The 17,043-nt window shown below is 31.8% G+C and overlaps 6 protein-coding genes and 1 pseudogene across 7 annotated transcripts; 3 read left to right on the top strand and 4 right to left on the bottom strand.

Annotated features, from left to right (window-relative positions):
• Positions 1–236: 236 nt before the first annotated feature.
• Positions 237–702, bottom strand: LOC135955348 (uncharacterized). The gene is made up of 2 exons (XM_065505702.1): positions 691–702; positions 237–618 (listed from the first exon to the last, which is right to left on the bottom strand). Exons 1-2 carry the CDS (start codon positions 700–702, stop codon positions 319–321), a joined length of 312 nt encoding a protein of 103 aa, XP_065361774.1. The 3' UTR covers positions 237–318.
• A 530-nt stretch (positions 703–1,232) lies between these two features.
• Positions 1,233–1,559, top strand: LOC135954569 (pupal cuticle protein C1B-like). Its single transcript, XM_065504760.1, has one exon. It carries the CDS (start codon positions 1,241–1,243, stop codon positions 1,517–1,519), a length of 279 nt encoding a protein of 92 aa, XP_065360832.1. The 5' UTR covers positions 1,233–1,240; the 3' UTR covers positions 1,520–1,559.
• A 4,204-nt stretch (positions 1,560–5,763) lies between these two features.
• Positions 5,764–6,297, bottom strand: LOC135954564 (cuticle protein 16.5-like). Of its 2 annotated transcripts, XM_065504754.1 has the most exons (2): positions 6,087–6,297; positions 5,764–5,984 (listed from the first exon to the last, which is right to left on the bottom strand). In XM_065504754.1, exons 1-2 carry the CDS (start codon positions 6,295–6,297, stop codon positions 5,836–5,838), a joined length of 360 nt encoding a protein of 119 aa, XP_065360826.1. In that variant the 3' UTR covers positions 5,764–5,835. The 2 variants fall into 2 exon arrangements, with proteins under 2 accessions (XP_065360826.1, XP_065360825.1); XM_065504753.1 differs by having other exon boundaries at positions 5,764–6,297.
• Positions 6,298–6,800: 503 nt separating this feature from the next.
• Positions 6,801–7,352, top strand: LOC135954567 (cuticle protein 16.5-like). The gene is made up of 2 exons (XM_065504758.1): positions 6,801–6,812; positions 6,871–7,352. The coding sequence occupies exons 1-2, from the start codon at positions 6,801–6,803 to the stop codon at positions 7,285–7,287; spliced, it is 429 nt and encodes a 142-aa protein (XP_065360830.1). The 3' UTR covers positions 7,288–7,352.
• Positions 7,353–9,120: 1,768 nt separating this feature from the next.
• On the bottom strand, positions 9,121–9,712 carry LOC135954565 (pupal cuticle protein C1B-like). The gene is made up of 2 exons (XM_065504755.1): positions 9,701–9,712; positions 9,121–9,634 (listed from the first exon to the last, which is right to left on the bottom strand). Exons 1-2 carry the CDS (start codon positions 9,710–9,712, stop codon positions 9,188–9,190), a joined length of 459 nt encoding a protein of 152 aa, XP_065360827.1. The 3' UTR covers positions 9,121–9,187.
• Positions 9,713–10,240: 528 nt separating this feature from the next.
• LOC135955347 (cuticle protein 16.5-like) lies at positions 10,241–15,469 on the top strand (annotated as a pseudogene).
• On the bottom strand, positions 13,789–14,276 carry LOC135954568 (cuticle protein-like). Its single transcript, XM_065504759.1, has 2 exons — positions 14,265–14,276; positions 13,789–14,202 (listed from the first exon to the last, which is right to left on the bottom strand). The coding sequence occupies exons 1-2, from the start codon at positions 14,274–14,276 to the stop codon at positions 13,789–13,791; spliced, it is 426 nt and encodes a 141-aa protein (XP_065360831.1).
• Positions 15,470–17,043: the final 1,574 nt, after the last annotated feature.

The following is a 17,043-nucleotide window of genomic DNA, read 5'->3' as shown; positions in this document are numbered from 1 at the left end:
TATCAGAAAATTTTGTTTTTGAGCACATGAATACTTGATTCAATTATGAAATAATTGAAACCAGTTCAATATGTGATATATATTTGAATTGAAACGTTTTAAGAAATAGTTTTTTCTGTGTAGATAAGGAAAAACATAGAAAATAAATATGAATAAGGTCTTCATCCCTGCTAGTGACTGAAAATCAAGATATCAAAACAATTTGTCTATCAATTCCATCAAAAAGACTAAATGTGTTTTTTTGTTTAATAAATTAGTTTTTTTTTATTCTTTATTCCACTCACATCAATTTATCCATAATTAGCAGTTGTTAAATCTTTAAAAGAAAACTGGTGCGGGAGCAGCATCATAAGTCAAAGGAGCAGAGTAGGCCAAAGGAGCAGCAACAGGGGTTGCATAGGCGGCAAAGGTTTTGGCAACAACAGGAGCGGCTACGGGAGCAACAACGGGAGTGGAGACAATACCATTGTGGTTGCGGGCAATAAATTGGCTACTGGTGGCTGTAACAACACCGGCTGGGGCAGCAACAACAGCGGCAGGAGCAGTGTAAGCCAAAGGAGTACCAATCAAACCGGGTTTGGCAGCAGCACAGGCAATCAAGGCAAAGATAACAAAGGCCTATAAGATAATAAATCATAAAGTTAAACCAGTGTTAAGTAACATGAATTATTTTTAAAACAAAATACTTACAAATTTGAACATTTTAAAAACTTTTTTATCAAGGAACTGTTTGGTAAAACAACTAGAAAGAGATTGATAACAATCTGGAAGTGACCAGCACAATTTATAGGAATTAATTTCAAACTTGATTAAAATGCAATAAATGTTTTAAATTTATTGTATTAAGGTTGAAAATAAAAACCTACTTGTGTTTGCAAGTAATGGTGGAGAACTACACTAAACCAAACTTAAATACGTACAACTAAATGAAGTAATTGTTTGAAATCAAATAACTAATACAGTTCATTATTTATGCGTGTGACAAACTGTCATTAATATTTTTGGAAATTTTATTATTATTTAGAGGACTGTTTAGATTTGTGTTTATATTTGTTGAAAGACAACCTTAATTCAAGAACATTTTCAATAAAATCAATGAAGGACTTTGTTTTAGAAATAGGTAACGGGTTTTTATATTACAATCCCCTGTTCAAGTATAAATACCCAAAAATTTAAGAAATTTGTCATCAGTTACAAAAACTAAATCTGTTAACCAACATTAAATCTTAACTTCAACAAAATGTTCAAATTCATCGCTGTTATCCTTGCTTTGATTGCCTGTGCTGCTGCCAAGCCCGGATTTGCTTACACTGCTCCCGCTGGAGTTGTTACTGCCACCAGCAGCCAATTTGTTGCCCGCAACCACAATGGTATTGTCTCGACTCCCGTTGTTGCTCCCGTAGCTGCTCCTGTTGTTGCTAAAACTTTTGCTGCTCCATTTGTAGCTCCAGCTGCCTATGCTGCTCCTTTGGCTTACTCCGCTCCTTTGCACTATGCCGCTGCTCCAGTTTTATTTTAAGGTGTAATAACTGATGACGACTTGGTATAAGATTTTTAGGCAATAAAATAGATAATTTATTAAAAAAAAAAAACAATAGAAAAAACGATTTTTTATTAAAACAAATTTCAATACCGACGATTTATATGGGGATTTTTAAGTGGGATTTATATGGAAGCTATGACAAATTATGGATCGATCTCCATGAAATTAGGTCGCTATCGGCCACATGTTGCAATACCTGTTAAAAAGTATTTATAATGAAGTGGTTGGAAAGTTTAGCCTCACCCGCCATTTAGTCCAGACCGTTCCCCGTCCGACCACTATTTCTTTCGATTGATGCAGAACACTCTCTCTGTCATACGCTTCACTTTGGAACAGAAGTGGGACTGATAAGGGAGCTATGACAAATTATGGACCGATCGCCATGAAATTAGATCGCTCGATTTCATTCTATATGGAACTTATTTGTGATGAATTTTTATATAAAACTTATTTGTAGACAAATTTGTATGGATATTTATATAAATCAAGCATTTATGGTCGATTAAGTCCTATTTCTTAAAGACATTTGTATGGGGGCCAGGTGATATAATGGACCGAGTTTTACCAGTTTCAATAGGCCACATTTTTAATGATCACAATCGAAGAAAAACCATTATCATTTATGCAATTTTCTTTTATGTAGCTTCTAAATATTCTAAAACTCTTCTTTTTGCTTCCATTTTGATACTTTTAATTAAAAAATACAAAAACTATTTTATTGACACAAACGAATTGCAAAAACCATAACAAGAAAAGCTGTTCGATAATTGAGGGTGAAGCATGTAGCATATTTCCGGGGTTTTAGGGCAACATTATTTGAATAGAACACGTTATACTCTTACCAAACTACATGAGTCTTATGGTGTTTTCTTTTCTGGCATAAATGATGCATTTTTTACGCCTTTTACCCCTCTTTGTGTTCTTTTCTAATAATGTTACCCTAAAACCCTGAATATATGCTACATGTTTCACCCTCAATTTTATCAAAGGGTTAGAAATGCACCACTTTTTATGTAAGCAAAAAGTATAGTTTTATAATATTTAGAAGCTATATAAAAGAAAATTGCATAAATGGTAATGATTTTGTTCTATTGTGATCGTTAAAAATGCAACACATTATGAGGGTATGGGTAACATTTAATAAATGGTACAAAATATATAGGCAACATTTTGTGTCAGAAAACACCATTAAGTGTGTTAAAATTAACACAGTTTAATTTGCCCCATATTGACATTGTCATGAGGTTAATATTAAGCGAGTCTTCTGCATTCATTCTTGACAGTCTAGTATCAGAAAGATCTGATCTATGGTAAAATGAATACGAGTGACAAATATTACTGGCATTCGCGAAATAATAAATATGTTTTGTAGTGACTGCTTCATGAAAATCAAAAATAGGGAATGAGATAGAATAAAGCCTTGGCGAAATCCGGAAATCAGTGTGACTACCTTATTCACCCTCATGCGGTGTATTGATCGAATTAATTAACAAGGTTCAATATGATCTCCATAACTTTAGAGAACCCAGAACAAATTTCGTTTGGTCTGTAGTTCGACGGGTTTGAGGAGTAGATTTTTTGAAAATTGCTTGGACGTTCAAAACCATCAACAATGAGAAAAATTACTGAATTCCGGAATTCTAAATAAAAGAGTCTCCTATAGGAATTACTTACTTAAAACAAGTGCAGTTATAGTATCCGAAACAGGATATTTCTTTACACTGATTTCGGATAGAATCTTCTTGACTATTCGAGTCCTGAAGAATATTGTTACGTTTTAACCTTTACGTTTTAACCTTTAACGCTGGTTTATTTCCTTTAAATAAACCGGATACTTTTGATTGCAAATAAAAGCCGTTTAGTAGTTTGAAAATTGTAACAACTCTTTATTTCTTTAAAATGTACAACAACAGAATTAAATAGCCACTCAATGTTTTTTTATATACGTTTATAAATTCTCAGAAATACAGACACAATTTATAATGTACACGTATTTACTTGGAAAAAAACACAACACACTTTAATGCACTTAGTTGATGTTTATTTGAAAAGCGTCTCTGATAAACTCACTCCCGACTGCAAACACTGCCATCTGCACTCGAATATTCTAGATTGCTCTTTAACTGTCAAAGTTTGAATTCGAATACAGCGTTGCCAACTTACGATCAAATCAACTGAAAGCTTTTATTTAATAATGCTGTAACAGATATGTTACAGTTTGCTATTACAGCACTGTTATTTGAAAGCATTATGCTACTTTTAAATCAGCCCTTAAAATCGTTATATTTGAATTCAAGTACAATTTCGAAACAATATGCTAGGTCTAGTAAAAAGAAGAAAGATTATAATCGAAAACAAAAGAATTTTATAAACAAATTCCGCCTAAATTTGTTGCCTGTGCTATCTTTTCATTAGAAATACAAACTATTGAAAAATTTTACATTTGACCTTCACGATTTAAAGGTTAACGTTTTCCGATTTTAGTAAAACTGTCAGACCATATTTAAAATTACCAGGACTATAATATTATGAATAGGTTTTACTTAAAATTAGTAACAGGAATTTGGGCTCATTCGCCAAAATATGGACAAAAAATTAGTTTTTCTTGAAAATCGCAAAATTTTAAATCGCAGGTACGGAAAAACTGTAAGATATATTGACATAATTTTTTCATATTTTTATTCCCTATTATGATCTCAATAAATCCCAATGTGATGATCAAAAAATTCTGAAATTTGTTTAACAAAATTTTTAAAAATTTGAAAATGGAGATTCGAAACAGCCGTTAAAAAAATATTTTTTTTTGGCCACACCTGCAAATAGGTTAACGGTATCCTACAAAGACAAAAATTCATATACAAGTAAATACGGATATATTTTCAATAAAAATTAACTTTTTAATTTTTCTCGAAATATGTTAATTATACCCTACACCACCATAATGGGGAGGGTATTATGCGTTTGTGCAGATGTGTGTAACACCCACCTTAAAGTATACCGATCGACTTAGAATCACTTTCTGAAGATATTTCGCAATTTTGAAGATATTTCGATCAAATTTGGTACATATAATTTTTTCGGCCCAAGGACGAAGCCTATTGAAACTGGCTGAAATCGGTCCATTACTTCACCTAGCCCCCATACAAATGTCCTCCCGAAACTGGACTTTATCGGTCATAAATGTTTAATTTATATAGGTATCTACACAAATTTCGTTCCAAATAAGTTTTATATATACAAAATTCATGTCACCAAATTTTGTTACGATCGGTCCATAATTAGTCATAGCTCCCATATAGACCCGCTTCCGAAAATCACTTTAAAGTGCTTAAATCACTTAAAAATGTTGGTTCAACATAGTTAACTTTCATATAGACATAAATCATACGACCTAATTTCATGATGATCGGTCCATAATTGGTCATAGCTCCCATATAATTATTGAAATTTTAAAAGAAAAATATTTTTACTCATTTACTTGGTATGGGGCATGACCGACCATACTTTCTTACTTGTTTTTTTTCCTAAATTTCAAGTTTTTTCCTAAAGACACGTTAATGGTCTGGCGAATTTGTAATAACTTTAAAATTTTTTAACCAAATTTTGTCATTTATATCTCATTACAACGATAATTACTTACACATTTCGATTCTTTTGCATTCAATTGCAAAAGTATTTATTTAGTAGCAAAATTTTTACAAACAATTTTTTTCAGAATTTTGGCGATAATACAGTTTTTGGGTCATTTTGACCCAAAGGAGATACAGGGTTAATTTCCCAAAAAAAAAATTAATGTAATATTCATTAATATAAATAAATCTACATATTTTTAGAAAACAATGCAGAAAGTTAACGAGTTTCTTCTATTTATTTCATATAAATAGTAAAATTTTGCATATATCTGAACTTTAACCCCGATGCGCATCCAGAAATCGTTGTCCGATTTGGCTAAAATTTTCAGCACTTAAATTTTAGGCCTAGTGTCACAATATTCCACCCGGCACTATTTGCACTTTTTTTTAAACAAACACAAACTGAGATGCGTTTTGCTTGTCTGCAGAAACACCCAGAGTCTCTGGCAGGAATCTAACCCGCAACCCTTGGATACACTATCGTCTAACCAATCGGGGCACCCTTAATAAATAAACCAACAAAAACCTAAAATTTCATATTTAAATGTCTGCAAAATGATCAAAAGAAAAAAACAAAAAAACTCTCAATTTTGTTTATAAATAAATTATGTTTATTTTGTATTTCGTTAAAGGATTCTAGTTACAGTCTATTTTTATCATTTACCACAAGGCAGGTGCAGCAGCATAAGTCAAAGGTGCTGAGTAGGCCAAAGGATGAGAGTAAGCGGAGGCGTATTTGGCAACAACGGGAGCGGAGTAAGCCAAAGGATGAGTGTAAGCGGCAGCATATTTGGCTACAACTGGAGCAGAGTAAGCCAAAGGATGAGTGTAAGCAGCAGCATATTTGGCAACAACGGGAGCGGTATAGGCAGCAGCAATTGGAGCAGTATAAGCATCAACAGTCTTAGCAACAACAGGTGTAGCTACGGGAGCAACAATGGGAGCGGTAGCAATACCATTGTAATTGCGAGCAATAACTTGGCTACTGGTGGCGGTGACAAATGGAGCTGGAGCAGCAACAACGGCAGCGGGAGCAGTATAAGCCAAAGGAGCACCAATCAAATGGGGTTTGGCAGCAGCACAGGCAATGACAGCGAAGATGACAACGGCGAATTTGAACATTTTGTTTAAGTTGATTGATTTTGCTAGAAGTTTGCTTAATGAAACTGTTTAACTGAGTTTGATGTTAAATCCCAGTAAACATAAACTATTTATAACAAAAGCAGTTTTAAATTGAAGCGCTCAAAAAACAAACAAAACACAAATTAAAACCATTGTCATTAATTATGCATGGAGCATAAATACCGCAACGTACAGTAAAGTGTGCTGTGACGTGATTTTAGCAGCAAACAATGATTATCTATAGATACTTTTAACCCAAAATTAAAATATAGTACTATTCAAGACATACATACGTATGTAAATATATTTAGCATGTTTATTTCTTTCACAAAAAATTTCAAGAACATGGACATGACCAACATGAAGGACAATATGAAATTTTGTAAATAACTGTAAAGTTTTAATTGTTTGTTTCATATAAATACCTTTAACGTTAAGCTTACTTTATTATTAACAATTCTTTTTTTGTGAAGAAAACATTATCAAAAACAAATTTCTACAAAATGTTCAAATTCGTAAGTTTTTCTTTTTCAAAAATTAAGTTGGTCATTTAATAATTCTCAATTATTTTAGGCTGTTGTCATCTTTGCTTTGATTGCCTGTGCTGCTGCCAAACCCCATTTGATTGGTGCTCCTTTGGCTTACACCGCTCCCGCTGCCGTTGTTGCTGCTCCAGCTCCATTTGTTACTGCCACCAGTAGCCAGGTTATTGCTCGCAATTACAATGGCATTGCTACCGCTCCCATTGTAGCTCCTGTAGCTGCCCCTGTTGTAGCCAAAGCTGTTGCCCCAGTTGCTTTCGCTGCTCCTGTTGCCAGATACGCCTCCGCTTATGCAACTCCTTTCGCTTACACTGCTCCTGTTGTAGCTAAATATGCTGCTGCCTACACTCATCCTTTGGCCTACTCTGCTCCCGTTGTTGCTAAATATGCTGCTCCTTTGTCCTACTCAGCACCTTTGACTTATGCCGCCGCTCCTGCTTTGTGGTAAAAACTGTTTTGTAACGAAAATATTAAATAGTAATAAAAAAAAAATTATAATTTATTAAAAACATATGCCAATGTCGTTTTTTTACTGGATTTCAATAACTGTAATTTGTTGGACATAAGTTAGAACACAATATGTAACTCATTACCAAGGCAAGGATTTTCATGCACAAAAAAATTAAAAATATGCATAATATGCACTATAAAGAGAGAAAATATGCACTAAAAATAACAAAAATATGCAATAAAAACATGTTTTTTATTTGAAGTATATTTATTAATACAAGAAAAATATAAATTTCTGGTCATAGTTTCAAATCGGGCAACGATTTCGAGACACGCATCTAGGTCAAAGTTCAGATATATGCTAAATTTTACTATTTATATTAAATAAATAGCACTGTGACACAAAATCGAAAATCGAGCAAATGAAAGTCTACGTTTTCCATAACAAAACTCTCAAGGCTTTTTTCTAGTTCAGCGCTAGATTTTTTTTACATGCATTTGAAGTTAGTGATTTTGGAACGCTGGCTAACAAGAAAAAATCATTAAAAATTTGATAAAACACTGCTTATATATTTTTATTATCCCGGAAAGTTATGGTATCATACTATTTTTGGGGTCGGGGAATCCATTTTTGATATTTATTTTTACCTAAAAGTCATGCTAGAGGGTGCTGCACAGTGGTGTAGAAAAATAAAGAGCGAAATAAATCTGTAACTTCTAAACGGTTGGTCCGATTTTAATGAAATTTGGAAAAGAGGAAGTATTGTCGTATTAAACTTTTGAACTAGGACCTCATGAGCCCACCAAAGGCGCGGACAGGGGTTCCCAAAGTTGGACACCTCGGTATGTTAAATATTTAATACAATACTATTTTTTCATTTGCTCTCTGATTTAAAAGAAAAATACATGTATAGAATCTCTTCGTCAAGCACTACAAAAAATCTTGTCTTAGCTATTAATTAACTTTTATAGCTTAGGAGATATTCGCATTTAAAAATTAAATTTTCAACATTTTTACCCCCTACTCCAGTTTTTTGATAACAGTGGGTCTAAATATTTCTCTATTTTTCTTTTATTGGATTAACAACAAATGTATATGGTAAACAAAAAAAGAATTGTTTAAAAATCATTACTGAGTCCAAAGTTATATGCATTTGAATTTGAAAAATAGAAAAAAGGTCTTGTAAAATGGGATTTTTGTTTTTAAAAATAGAAAATTGTCAATTTCAATAGTGGGGTTATTTTAACCACAAGTGCCATTAAGGGTTAATTTCCATTTTTGTTCTGTTATTATAAATACTAGACTTCATGTTATAATTCTCTTAAGTTTCATCAAAATCGGCGCAAAAAATAAATAACATTACGCTATCTTTAAATTAGAAATTCCAAATATTGAACAATTTGACCTTTGACCTTCACGATTTAAGGTTTAACGTTTTCCAATTTTAATAAAACTTTCAGAGTCTATTTAGAATTATTTGGGCTATAATATTCTGAATAGGTTTTACTTAAAATTTATAACAGTAAGGAAATAGAGCACATTCGCCAAAAAATGGACATATAATTGGTTTTTCTCGAAAATTTCAAAATTTAAATCGCAGGCACGGAAAAAATAAAAAGGAGCTTTTGTTTTAAAATTTATCAAAATATGGTCTTCAAAATTGCGACCTGTACTCTGTGCACAAGGTTTACATAGACAGCCAACCAGACGGACGGAAGGACATCGTTTAATCGACTCAGAAAGTGATTTTGGCATTACAAACATCTGCACAAACGCATAATACCGTCCCTACTATGATGGTGTAGGGTATAAAAAAAGAAATAGAAAATATTTGGTTTTAATAAATTATTTCGTTTATTTGTCAAATCACATCAACTTGTTAACAAAGCAACAGTTTTTAAAACAAAACTGGAGCTGGGGCAGCAGCATAAGTCAAAGGTGCGGAGTAGGCCAAAGGATGAGAGTAGGCAGCAGCATATTTGGCAACAACGGGGCTAGAGTAAGCAGAGTAAGCCAAAGGAGAAGAGTAAGCCAAAGGTGAAGAGTAAGCCAAAGGATGAGAATAGGCAGCAGCGTATTTGGCTACAACAGGAGCGGTATAAGCAGCAGCAACTGGGGCAGTGTAGGCAGCAACAGTCTTGGCAACAACAGGGGTAGCAACATTAGCTACAATGGGAGCAGTAGCGATACCATTGTAATTACGAGCAATAACTTGGCTGCTGGTGGCAGTAACAACACCGGCGGGGGCAGCGACAACAGCAGCTGGAGCAGTGTAAGCCAAAGGAGCATCTAAGAAACCGGGTTTGGCAGCAACACAGGCAATCAAAGCAAAGATAACAACGGCCTAAAGAAGATATTTAAAATTCTGTTAAATTTTGTTAATTTTTTTAAACCAAATAAATAAACTTACGAATTTGAACATTTTGTTTGGTTTAGGAAGACTTTAACAACTTAAAATTTGTTAATGATACCTTAAACAACTGAAATGACAGTTTATATAGCTCAAAATAATTTACAAATTTACTGTTCAATAACGGATTTTTAGTTCAATTAAATTGACCCTCATAATAAATAGCATGTTCTTGAATTAAAATTAAGCTAAGAATTCCATACAGTTATTTGGTGGGTTTTTTTATTATAAAACAATATAATTTAAACTAATTTAAAATCACAGCTGTGTGAACACAGTTAATCGCTAAAATTGACCATTACTCATTGTAAAATACTAAGCAGTACGCATGGCTTGATGTTAGTATGCCTGATGAATAATTAAATCATGAATTAAAACTGAAAGTTGAACCCTTTATATTATTTATCAAGTAAATGTTTTTAGTTATTGATACTTTTGTATTAATAATAAATCGTATACAAGTTGTAAGATTTAAAATTATTATAAATAGTTTTAGTTAATTTGAATTTTTCATCAAACACATTTTATCTCTTACGATAATCATAACATTTCAAAATAACTTCAACAAAATGTTCAAATTCGTAAGTATTTTAAAATATTTTCTAAAATCGACTGAAATATTAATTAAACTCAATTCCTTTAGGCTGTTGTTATCTTCGCCGTCATTGCCTGTGCTGCTGCCAAACCCGGTTTCTTAGGTGCTCCTTTGGCTTATGCTGCTCCTGCCGCCGTTGTTGCTGCCCCCGCTGGTGTTGTTACTGCCACCAGTAGCCAATTCGTTGCCCGCAACCACAATGGTATCGCTACTTCTCCCATTGTAGCTCCAGTAGCTGCCCCTGTTGCCGCCTATACCGCCCCAGTTGCTGCTGCCTACTCTCATCCTTTGGCTTACTCTGCTTACTCCGGCCCCGTTGTAGCTAAATACGCCACCGCTTACTCTCATCCTTTGGCCTACTCAGCTCCCTTCACTTATGCTGCTGCCCCAGCTTCAGTTTTGTTTTAAAAAACTGTTCTATCATGAAAAACCTGTGTTGATTTTTGGAAAATAAACGAATTTATTTATTGTATTAAGAAAGATTTTATTTTTTTTTTCAATCAATTGAAATGGAATATGAGGTAATTTTGGTTCTAATTGAAATATCGAACACATGTTTGTTAGTTTTTGGTTACTTTTCTTATTAACTTACCTAAATTTTTCTAAACATATGAATTACTTAGCATGAGCTCCTATTAAGATCCTATTAAGATATTTAGTAGGAGTTTATACAAAATGATTTGTAAAAAATATAATGTTTGTTTGTTCGTTATTTTAGTTGAATTAATAGGACTCTCTTACTTAGTTACTGCAACATTATTTAGCCTGATTTGTCTATTTCATATACTAAGTTAAAATTTGAAGCTAGCTTTACTACTTCCAAAGTTATAGTGATTTTAGTAAAACAAGCTCAAATTAATATTAATCATACGTACTGTGGGAAAATTTTAAAATTTTAGTTTTTTGTTATTTAAAACTAGAAACTTAAAAAATTTTCAATAAATTCATATTAATTACAATTAGAACTTGGTTATTACAAAAGGAGTCAAGCATATAGCTAACATTTTTCTTTAAACAAAAATATTTTTTTAGAATTTTTAAAATTTTTAAAATTTTCATAATTTTATTTTAATGTTTACATTGCTGCTACGCCATTTCTACTTGTAATTGTGAAGACCCCAATTTATATTAAAAAAAAACAATCTGAAATTGAGAAATCCAAATTATTATAGAGAAAATATATATTTTTCTTAAATTAATAACTAACCCTCATGGTTATTGCTGTAAAATTGCTTAGCCTGCTTTATCTTCTTTCTATACTATATTCAAATTTAAAGCTAACTTTACTAATTCCAAAGTTATAGTGATTTTTATGAAACAAGTTCAAATTAATATTAATCATACGTACTGTTGGGAAAAATTTTAAATTTTAGTTTTTTGTTATTTCGCACCAGGAAATTAACAAATTTAAAATTAATTCATATTAATTGCACTTTAGAACACCGCTTAAATTTTGATTGAAATAAAATTACTTTTCATAAAATTTTAAAATTTTCATATTTGATTTTATTGTTTACCCTGTTTCAACACCATTTCAACTTCAAATTGAGAAAATTTATATTCAGAAAAAAAAAAAAAAAATTAAAAAATTTAGTTTTTTGTTATTTCGCAGCAGAAGATTAACAAATTTAAAATAAATTCATATTAATTTCAATTCGTACTTTGTTTTTAAATTTTGATTGAAATGAAATTTAAAATTCTTACCTTATTTCTGCACCATTTTAATCTGAAATTGAAAAAATTAAAATTATTATTAAGAAAAACAAGTAAGAGTGCTATATTCGGCTGTGCCGAATCTTATATACCCTTCACCAAATTATACCTTAAAATTTTAAATATTTTTAGGTAAACAAAATTGAATTTTTTAATTTTTTGGAAAAAAAATTTTTTCGATTGTTATTTTAAATTTTTAAAATTTTTTTTTTTTAAATTTTAAAATTTTTTTTTTAAATTTTAAAAATTTTTGTCTTTAAAATTTTTTTTTTTTTTTGAAAAAAAATTCGGGTTAAACATTTTTTTTCCGATTTTGACCCATTGTAGGTCCAACTTACTATGGTCTTATATACGTTGCAAATGGCTTTGAAATATCTATCATTAGATATCCATATTGTCTATATTAATGCCTTAGTAATCCAGATATACATATGTAGGTCAAAAATCGAGGTTGTCTTGGTTTTTTCCTCATATCTCAGCCATTTGTGGACCGATTTTGCTGATTTTAAATAGCAAAATTCTCGAAAGCATGTCTGACAGAACTATTGAAGATTTGGATCCCGAAGTTATCTGGGGTCTTCAGAAAATTGATTTCAACAGACAGACGGACATGGCTTAATCGACTCCGCTATCTATAAGGATCCAGAATATATATACTTTATAGGGTCGGAAATGAAAAATGTAGAAATTACAAACGGAATGACAAACTTATATATACCCTTCTCACGAAGGTGAAGGGTATAATATCTGTCTTTCAGCAGCAAACAAGAAAATCAAATAAATACATATTATTACCAAGTTCGTAAGTTTTGAAGAGATACATAATACGAAATATCTTCTTCAAGTTTTAGTTTAGTTCATCCTTAATTAAATTATTAATAAAATTTACAGAAATTTTAAATATAGAATAAACATATAGAACGGAAGGCGACAGAAATGTTAATTAAAAAATTAAACCATATTAATATTTTTTCACACATGTAGGTGAAACAATAACAAAATACAAAATGGAAATATATTATCATGAATTAGATTTGACAACAGACTTATTAGGGTTTTGGCTCTCAGTTACCAATCTAGTAGTTGTCATCTATGGTTGGTAATTTATTATGAATTTTTGCCTGATGAATTGTGCTACATTAAATTTTTTGTAATGCATGGAATTTATTCAATCTTTTTTTCATTTGAAAGTCCATTCTATGACAAATTGTTTAATTAGTCTAATGATAAATGCCAGTCCTGCTCGTTGATGCAGATGTGGGATCTGAGCAAAAAGTTGTTCATTACTGCCAGCACAGTTTGTTGTCGCTCGAATTGATTGTTTTAGTTCATCCACATTTGTCGGTTGCGATTTGTAACACAACCTGTTAACAATAACTCCACAAGAAAACGTCCGATGGAGTTAAAGGTTATTTTAGGAGTAACGGTAGCCAACCTGGATTTTTTCAAACGCTTGTAGTTTCGTTTTATATATAATGAGGCCCTAAATATATTTTCTGATTTCAATATCGAACGATTCTAAAACAATTTGTATTGATTTTTTTTCATACAAATTAACTTCATATTTATGCCAGTTTAAAAGTTTTTGGTCCAATCGCGAACTCTAATTTCTTAAGTACTCATTAGAGAAGATCAGCATAAAATCAAAGATATATCCACAACTATTCTTTTTAAATACTAAACCATATCCTATTTTAAATAAAAAAACTACAGAATTTTTTAAATAAATAAATTTTTTATATTTCACATGCTATTGAAATATCAACAAGAAATTCAGCTTTTAAAACAAAACTTGTGCAGGGGCAGCAGCATAAGTCAAGGGAGCGGAGTAGGCCAAGGGATGAGAATAAGCGGCAGCATATTTGGCAACAATGGGGGAAGAGTAAGCTGAGTAAGCCAAAGGAGAAGTGTAAGCCAAAGGATGAGAGTAGGCAGCAGCGTATTTGGCTACAACGGGAGCGGTATAAGCAGCAGCAATGGGGGCGGTATAGGCGGCAACAGGGGCAGCTACTGGAGCAACAATAGGAGCAGTGACGATACCATTGTGGTTGCGGGCAAGAAATTGGCTACTGGTGGCAGTAACAACACCAGCGGGGGCAGCAACAACAGCAGCGGGAGCAGCATAAGCCAAAGGAGCACCAATAAAACCGGGCTTGGCAGCAGCACAGGCAATGACAGCGAAGATAAAAACAGCCTAAAGAAATTGAGTTTAATTAATATTTTAGGCGATTTTAGAAAATATTTTAAAATACTTACGAATTTGAACATTTTGTTTAAGTTATATTGAAATGTTATATTTATCGTAAAAGATAAAATGTGTTTGATGCAAAATTCAAATTAACTAAAACTATTTATAATAATGTGATTTCTTACAAGTTATAACAATTTTGAATAGTACAAATATTCACAAATACTTAATACATTTATAAAATAGTTTAACACTTTCAACTGATTTGATGTAAATCATGGTTTAATTATGCTTAAAGCATACAACTAGCAAACGATTCATACTGCTTAGTAATTTTTTGGGTGAATAATAGCAGTCTTCAGTTTTGTTTTAAGTGTGAACAGCTGTTAATATGAATTTGTTTAAAATAATTAAGTTAATTTTTGAGGAATTCTGTCTTTTATTTTATTTCAAGAACATGAATATTTTTAAGGTCATTTTATGATTTAAACCCAAAGCCTTTTAATAACGGTTTTTAATTTGTAAATAATTTTTAGTATAAATATGTTCATATCAAGTGTTTAAAGTATCATTAACAAATCTTAACTTGTTAAAGTCATTCTCATTTAAACAAAATGTTCAAATACGTAAGTTAAATTTATGCTTTAGAAAATTAAAAAAAATCTAATAAATTTTATATATTTCCTTTAGGCCGTTGTTATCTTTGCTGTCATTGCCTGCGCTGCTGCCAAGCCCGGTTTGATTGGTGCTCCTTTGGCTTATGCTGCTCCCGCTGCTGTAGTCACTGCCCCCGCTGGTGTTGTTACTGCCACCAGTAGCCAATTTGTTGCCCGCAACCACAATGGTATTGCCACTGCTCCTATTGTTGCTCCAGTAGCTGCCCCAGTTGCCGCCTATACCGCCCCCATTGCTGCCGCTTATACCGCTCCCGTTGTAGCCAAATACGCTGCTGCTTACTCTACCCCCTTGGCTTACTCTGCCCCTGTTGTAGCTAAATATGCCGCTGCTTACTCTCATCCCTTGGGTTACTCCGCTCCTTTGACTTATGCTGCCACTCCTGTAGCTTATACTAATGCTCATTTGGATGCCGCTTATGCCAGCAGCCGTGTTGACCTCAAGCAAAACTACAATGCTGCCGTAGTTCCTGCCACTTATGCTGCCGCTGTAGCTCCTCTTAAATATACTGCTGCCCCAGTTTTGTTCTAAACTTAGATTTTCTTAATGATGCTGCGAAAAAAAATAAATGATCTGTGATTTAACGATTTTAAAATTACTTATTTTGTTTTCTTTGAATATCTTTAAATTTCTTATTGAAGGATTTGGGACCTGATTGAAAAACACGGAGAGAAAATGTATTTAAACAAAATTTGTATGAAAAGCACTTAGTTTTAAAATAAATGTTGAGTCTTTTTCTTACTAAATTTTTATAGGGACAAGTGATTAACACCTTTTTTATTTCACTGGCTTTCACAATTTATTCATTATTGTAAAAGTTTTGTGTCACGTCCTGAAAATGAACTAAAATATTAACCTATATCTATAAGTGGGTAAATAATGGTTCAATTGGAAAAAAAGCGATAATCTGTGATCACTTATAGTCTCATATAAAATTTAACTGAAACATAAACGTGGCTATAAGTCGGTAAATAATGGTCCAACGAAAAAAATACGATAATCTTTGATCACATTTATTATCAAGCAAAAATCGATTTTTTATATGAAAATAAGTGAAGACGAATTTAAAATAAAATATTAGAATAAAGAAAAAGTTACAATTATTCCTTTTTGTAAGTTTCAATTTTACTTAGCTTCATAAGTATCTAATTTCATAATTCCAAGTTCATTATTATAAATTACTAGTTAGTTCTTCAAGTTTCTCAAACCCACATACACCTGCCTGTTCTAATTTGTTTGCAAATAAATTATGTAAATTTGTACTGCATACTTAAGGGGCATTTTTTATTACAGATGACTGGACTAAACAAAACACTGGACTCATGTTATATTTTTCTTAAGTTTCATCAAAATCGGCCCTAAAATATATAACATTTCGCTATTTTTCCATGAAAAATTCCAAATATTGAAAAATTTTACCTTTGACCTTCTCGATTTAAGGGTTGACGTTTTCCGATTTTAGTAAAACTTTCTCACTATATTTAAAATTACATGGACTATAATATTCTGAATAGCTTTTACTTAAAAATCATAACAGTAAGGAAATTTGGCTCATTCGCCAAAATATGAACAAAAAATTAGTTTTTCTCGAAAATCGCAAAATTTAAATCGCAGGTACGAAAAAACTATACTAGGTATTGACATAATTTTTTTCACATTTTTATTCCCTATTATGTTGACAATAAATCCCCAAGTGCTGATCAAAAAATTCTGAAATTTGTTTAACAAAATTTTTAAAAATTTGAAACTGCCGTTAAAAAAAATATTTTTTTTTGGTCATACCTGGGAATAGGTTAACGATATCCTACGAAGACAAAAACTCATATACAAGTAAATATGGATATATTTTAAGTAAAACTAAGCTCTTATTTTAATATTTCTCAAAATATGTTAATTTTGTTCCTACGTTTCTTGTTCTAGTGGCCTGAGACACATTAATGGTCTGGCGATTTTTCAATAACTTTAAAATTTTTTAACCAATTTTTGTGTTTTATATCTTATTAGAACGACAATTACGTACACATATCGATTCTTTTAAATTAAATTGCAAAAGTAATAATTTAATGGCAAAATTTTTACAAAAACTGAAAAAATTTCATTTTTTCCCTTTGTAAATGCACCACAAAACTAAATCGCAAGTCGGCACGGGTTGCAATCATGATAGAAAGACAA

Source organism: Calliphora vicina, chromosome 3, assembly GCF_958450345.1.
Source record: "Calliphora vicina chromosome 3, idCalVici1.1, whole genome shotgun sequence".
Taxonomy (NCBI): Eukaryota; Metazoa; Arthropoda; class Insecta; order Diptera; family Calliphoridae; genus Calliphora; species Calliphora vicina.
Note: the sequence above shows the minus strand (reverse complement) of the source record. Positions and strands in the feature narration are given on the sequence as shown.

Coding starts and splice junctions, on each gene's coding strand:
- LOC135954569 (XM_065504760.1), top strand. CDS start 1,241: ATGTTCAAATTCATCGCTGTTATCCTTGCTTTGATTGCCTGTGCTGCT.
- LOC135954564 (XM_065504753.1), bottom strand. CDS start 6,297: ATGTTCAAATTCGCCGTTGTCATCTTCGCTGTCATTGCCTGTGCTGCT.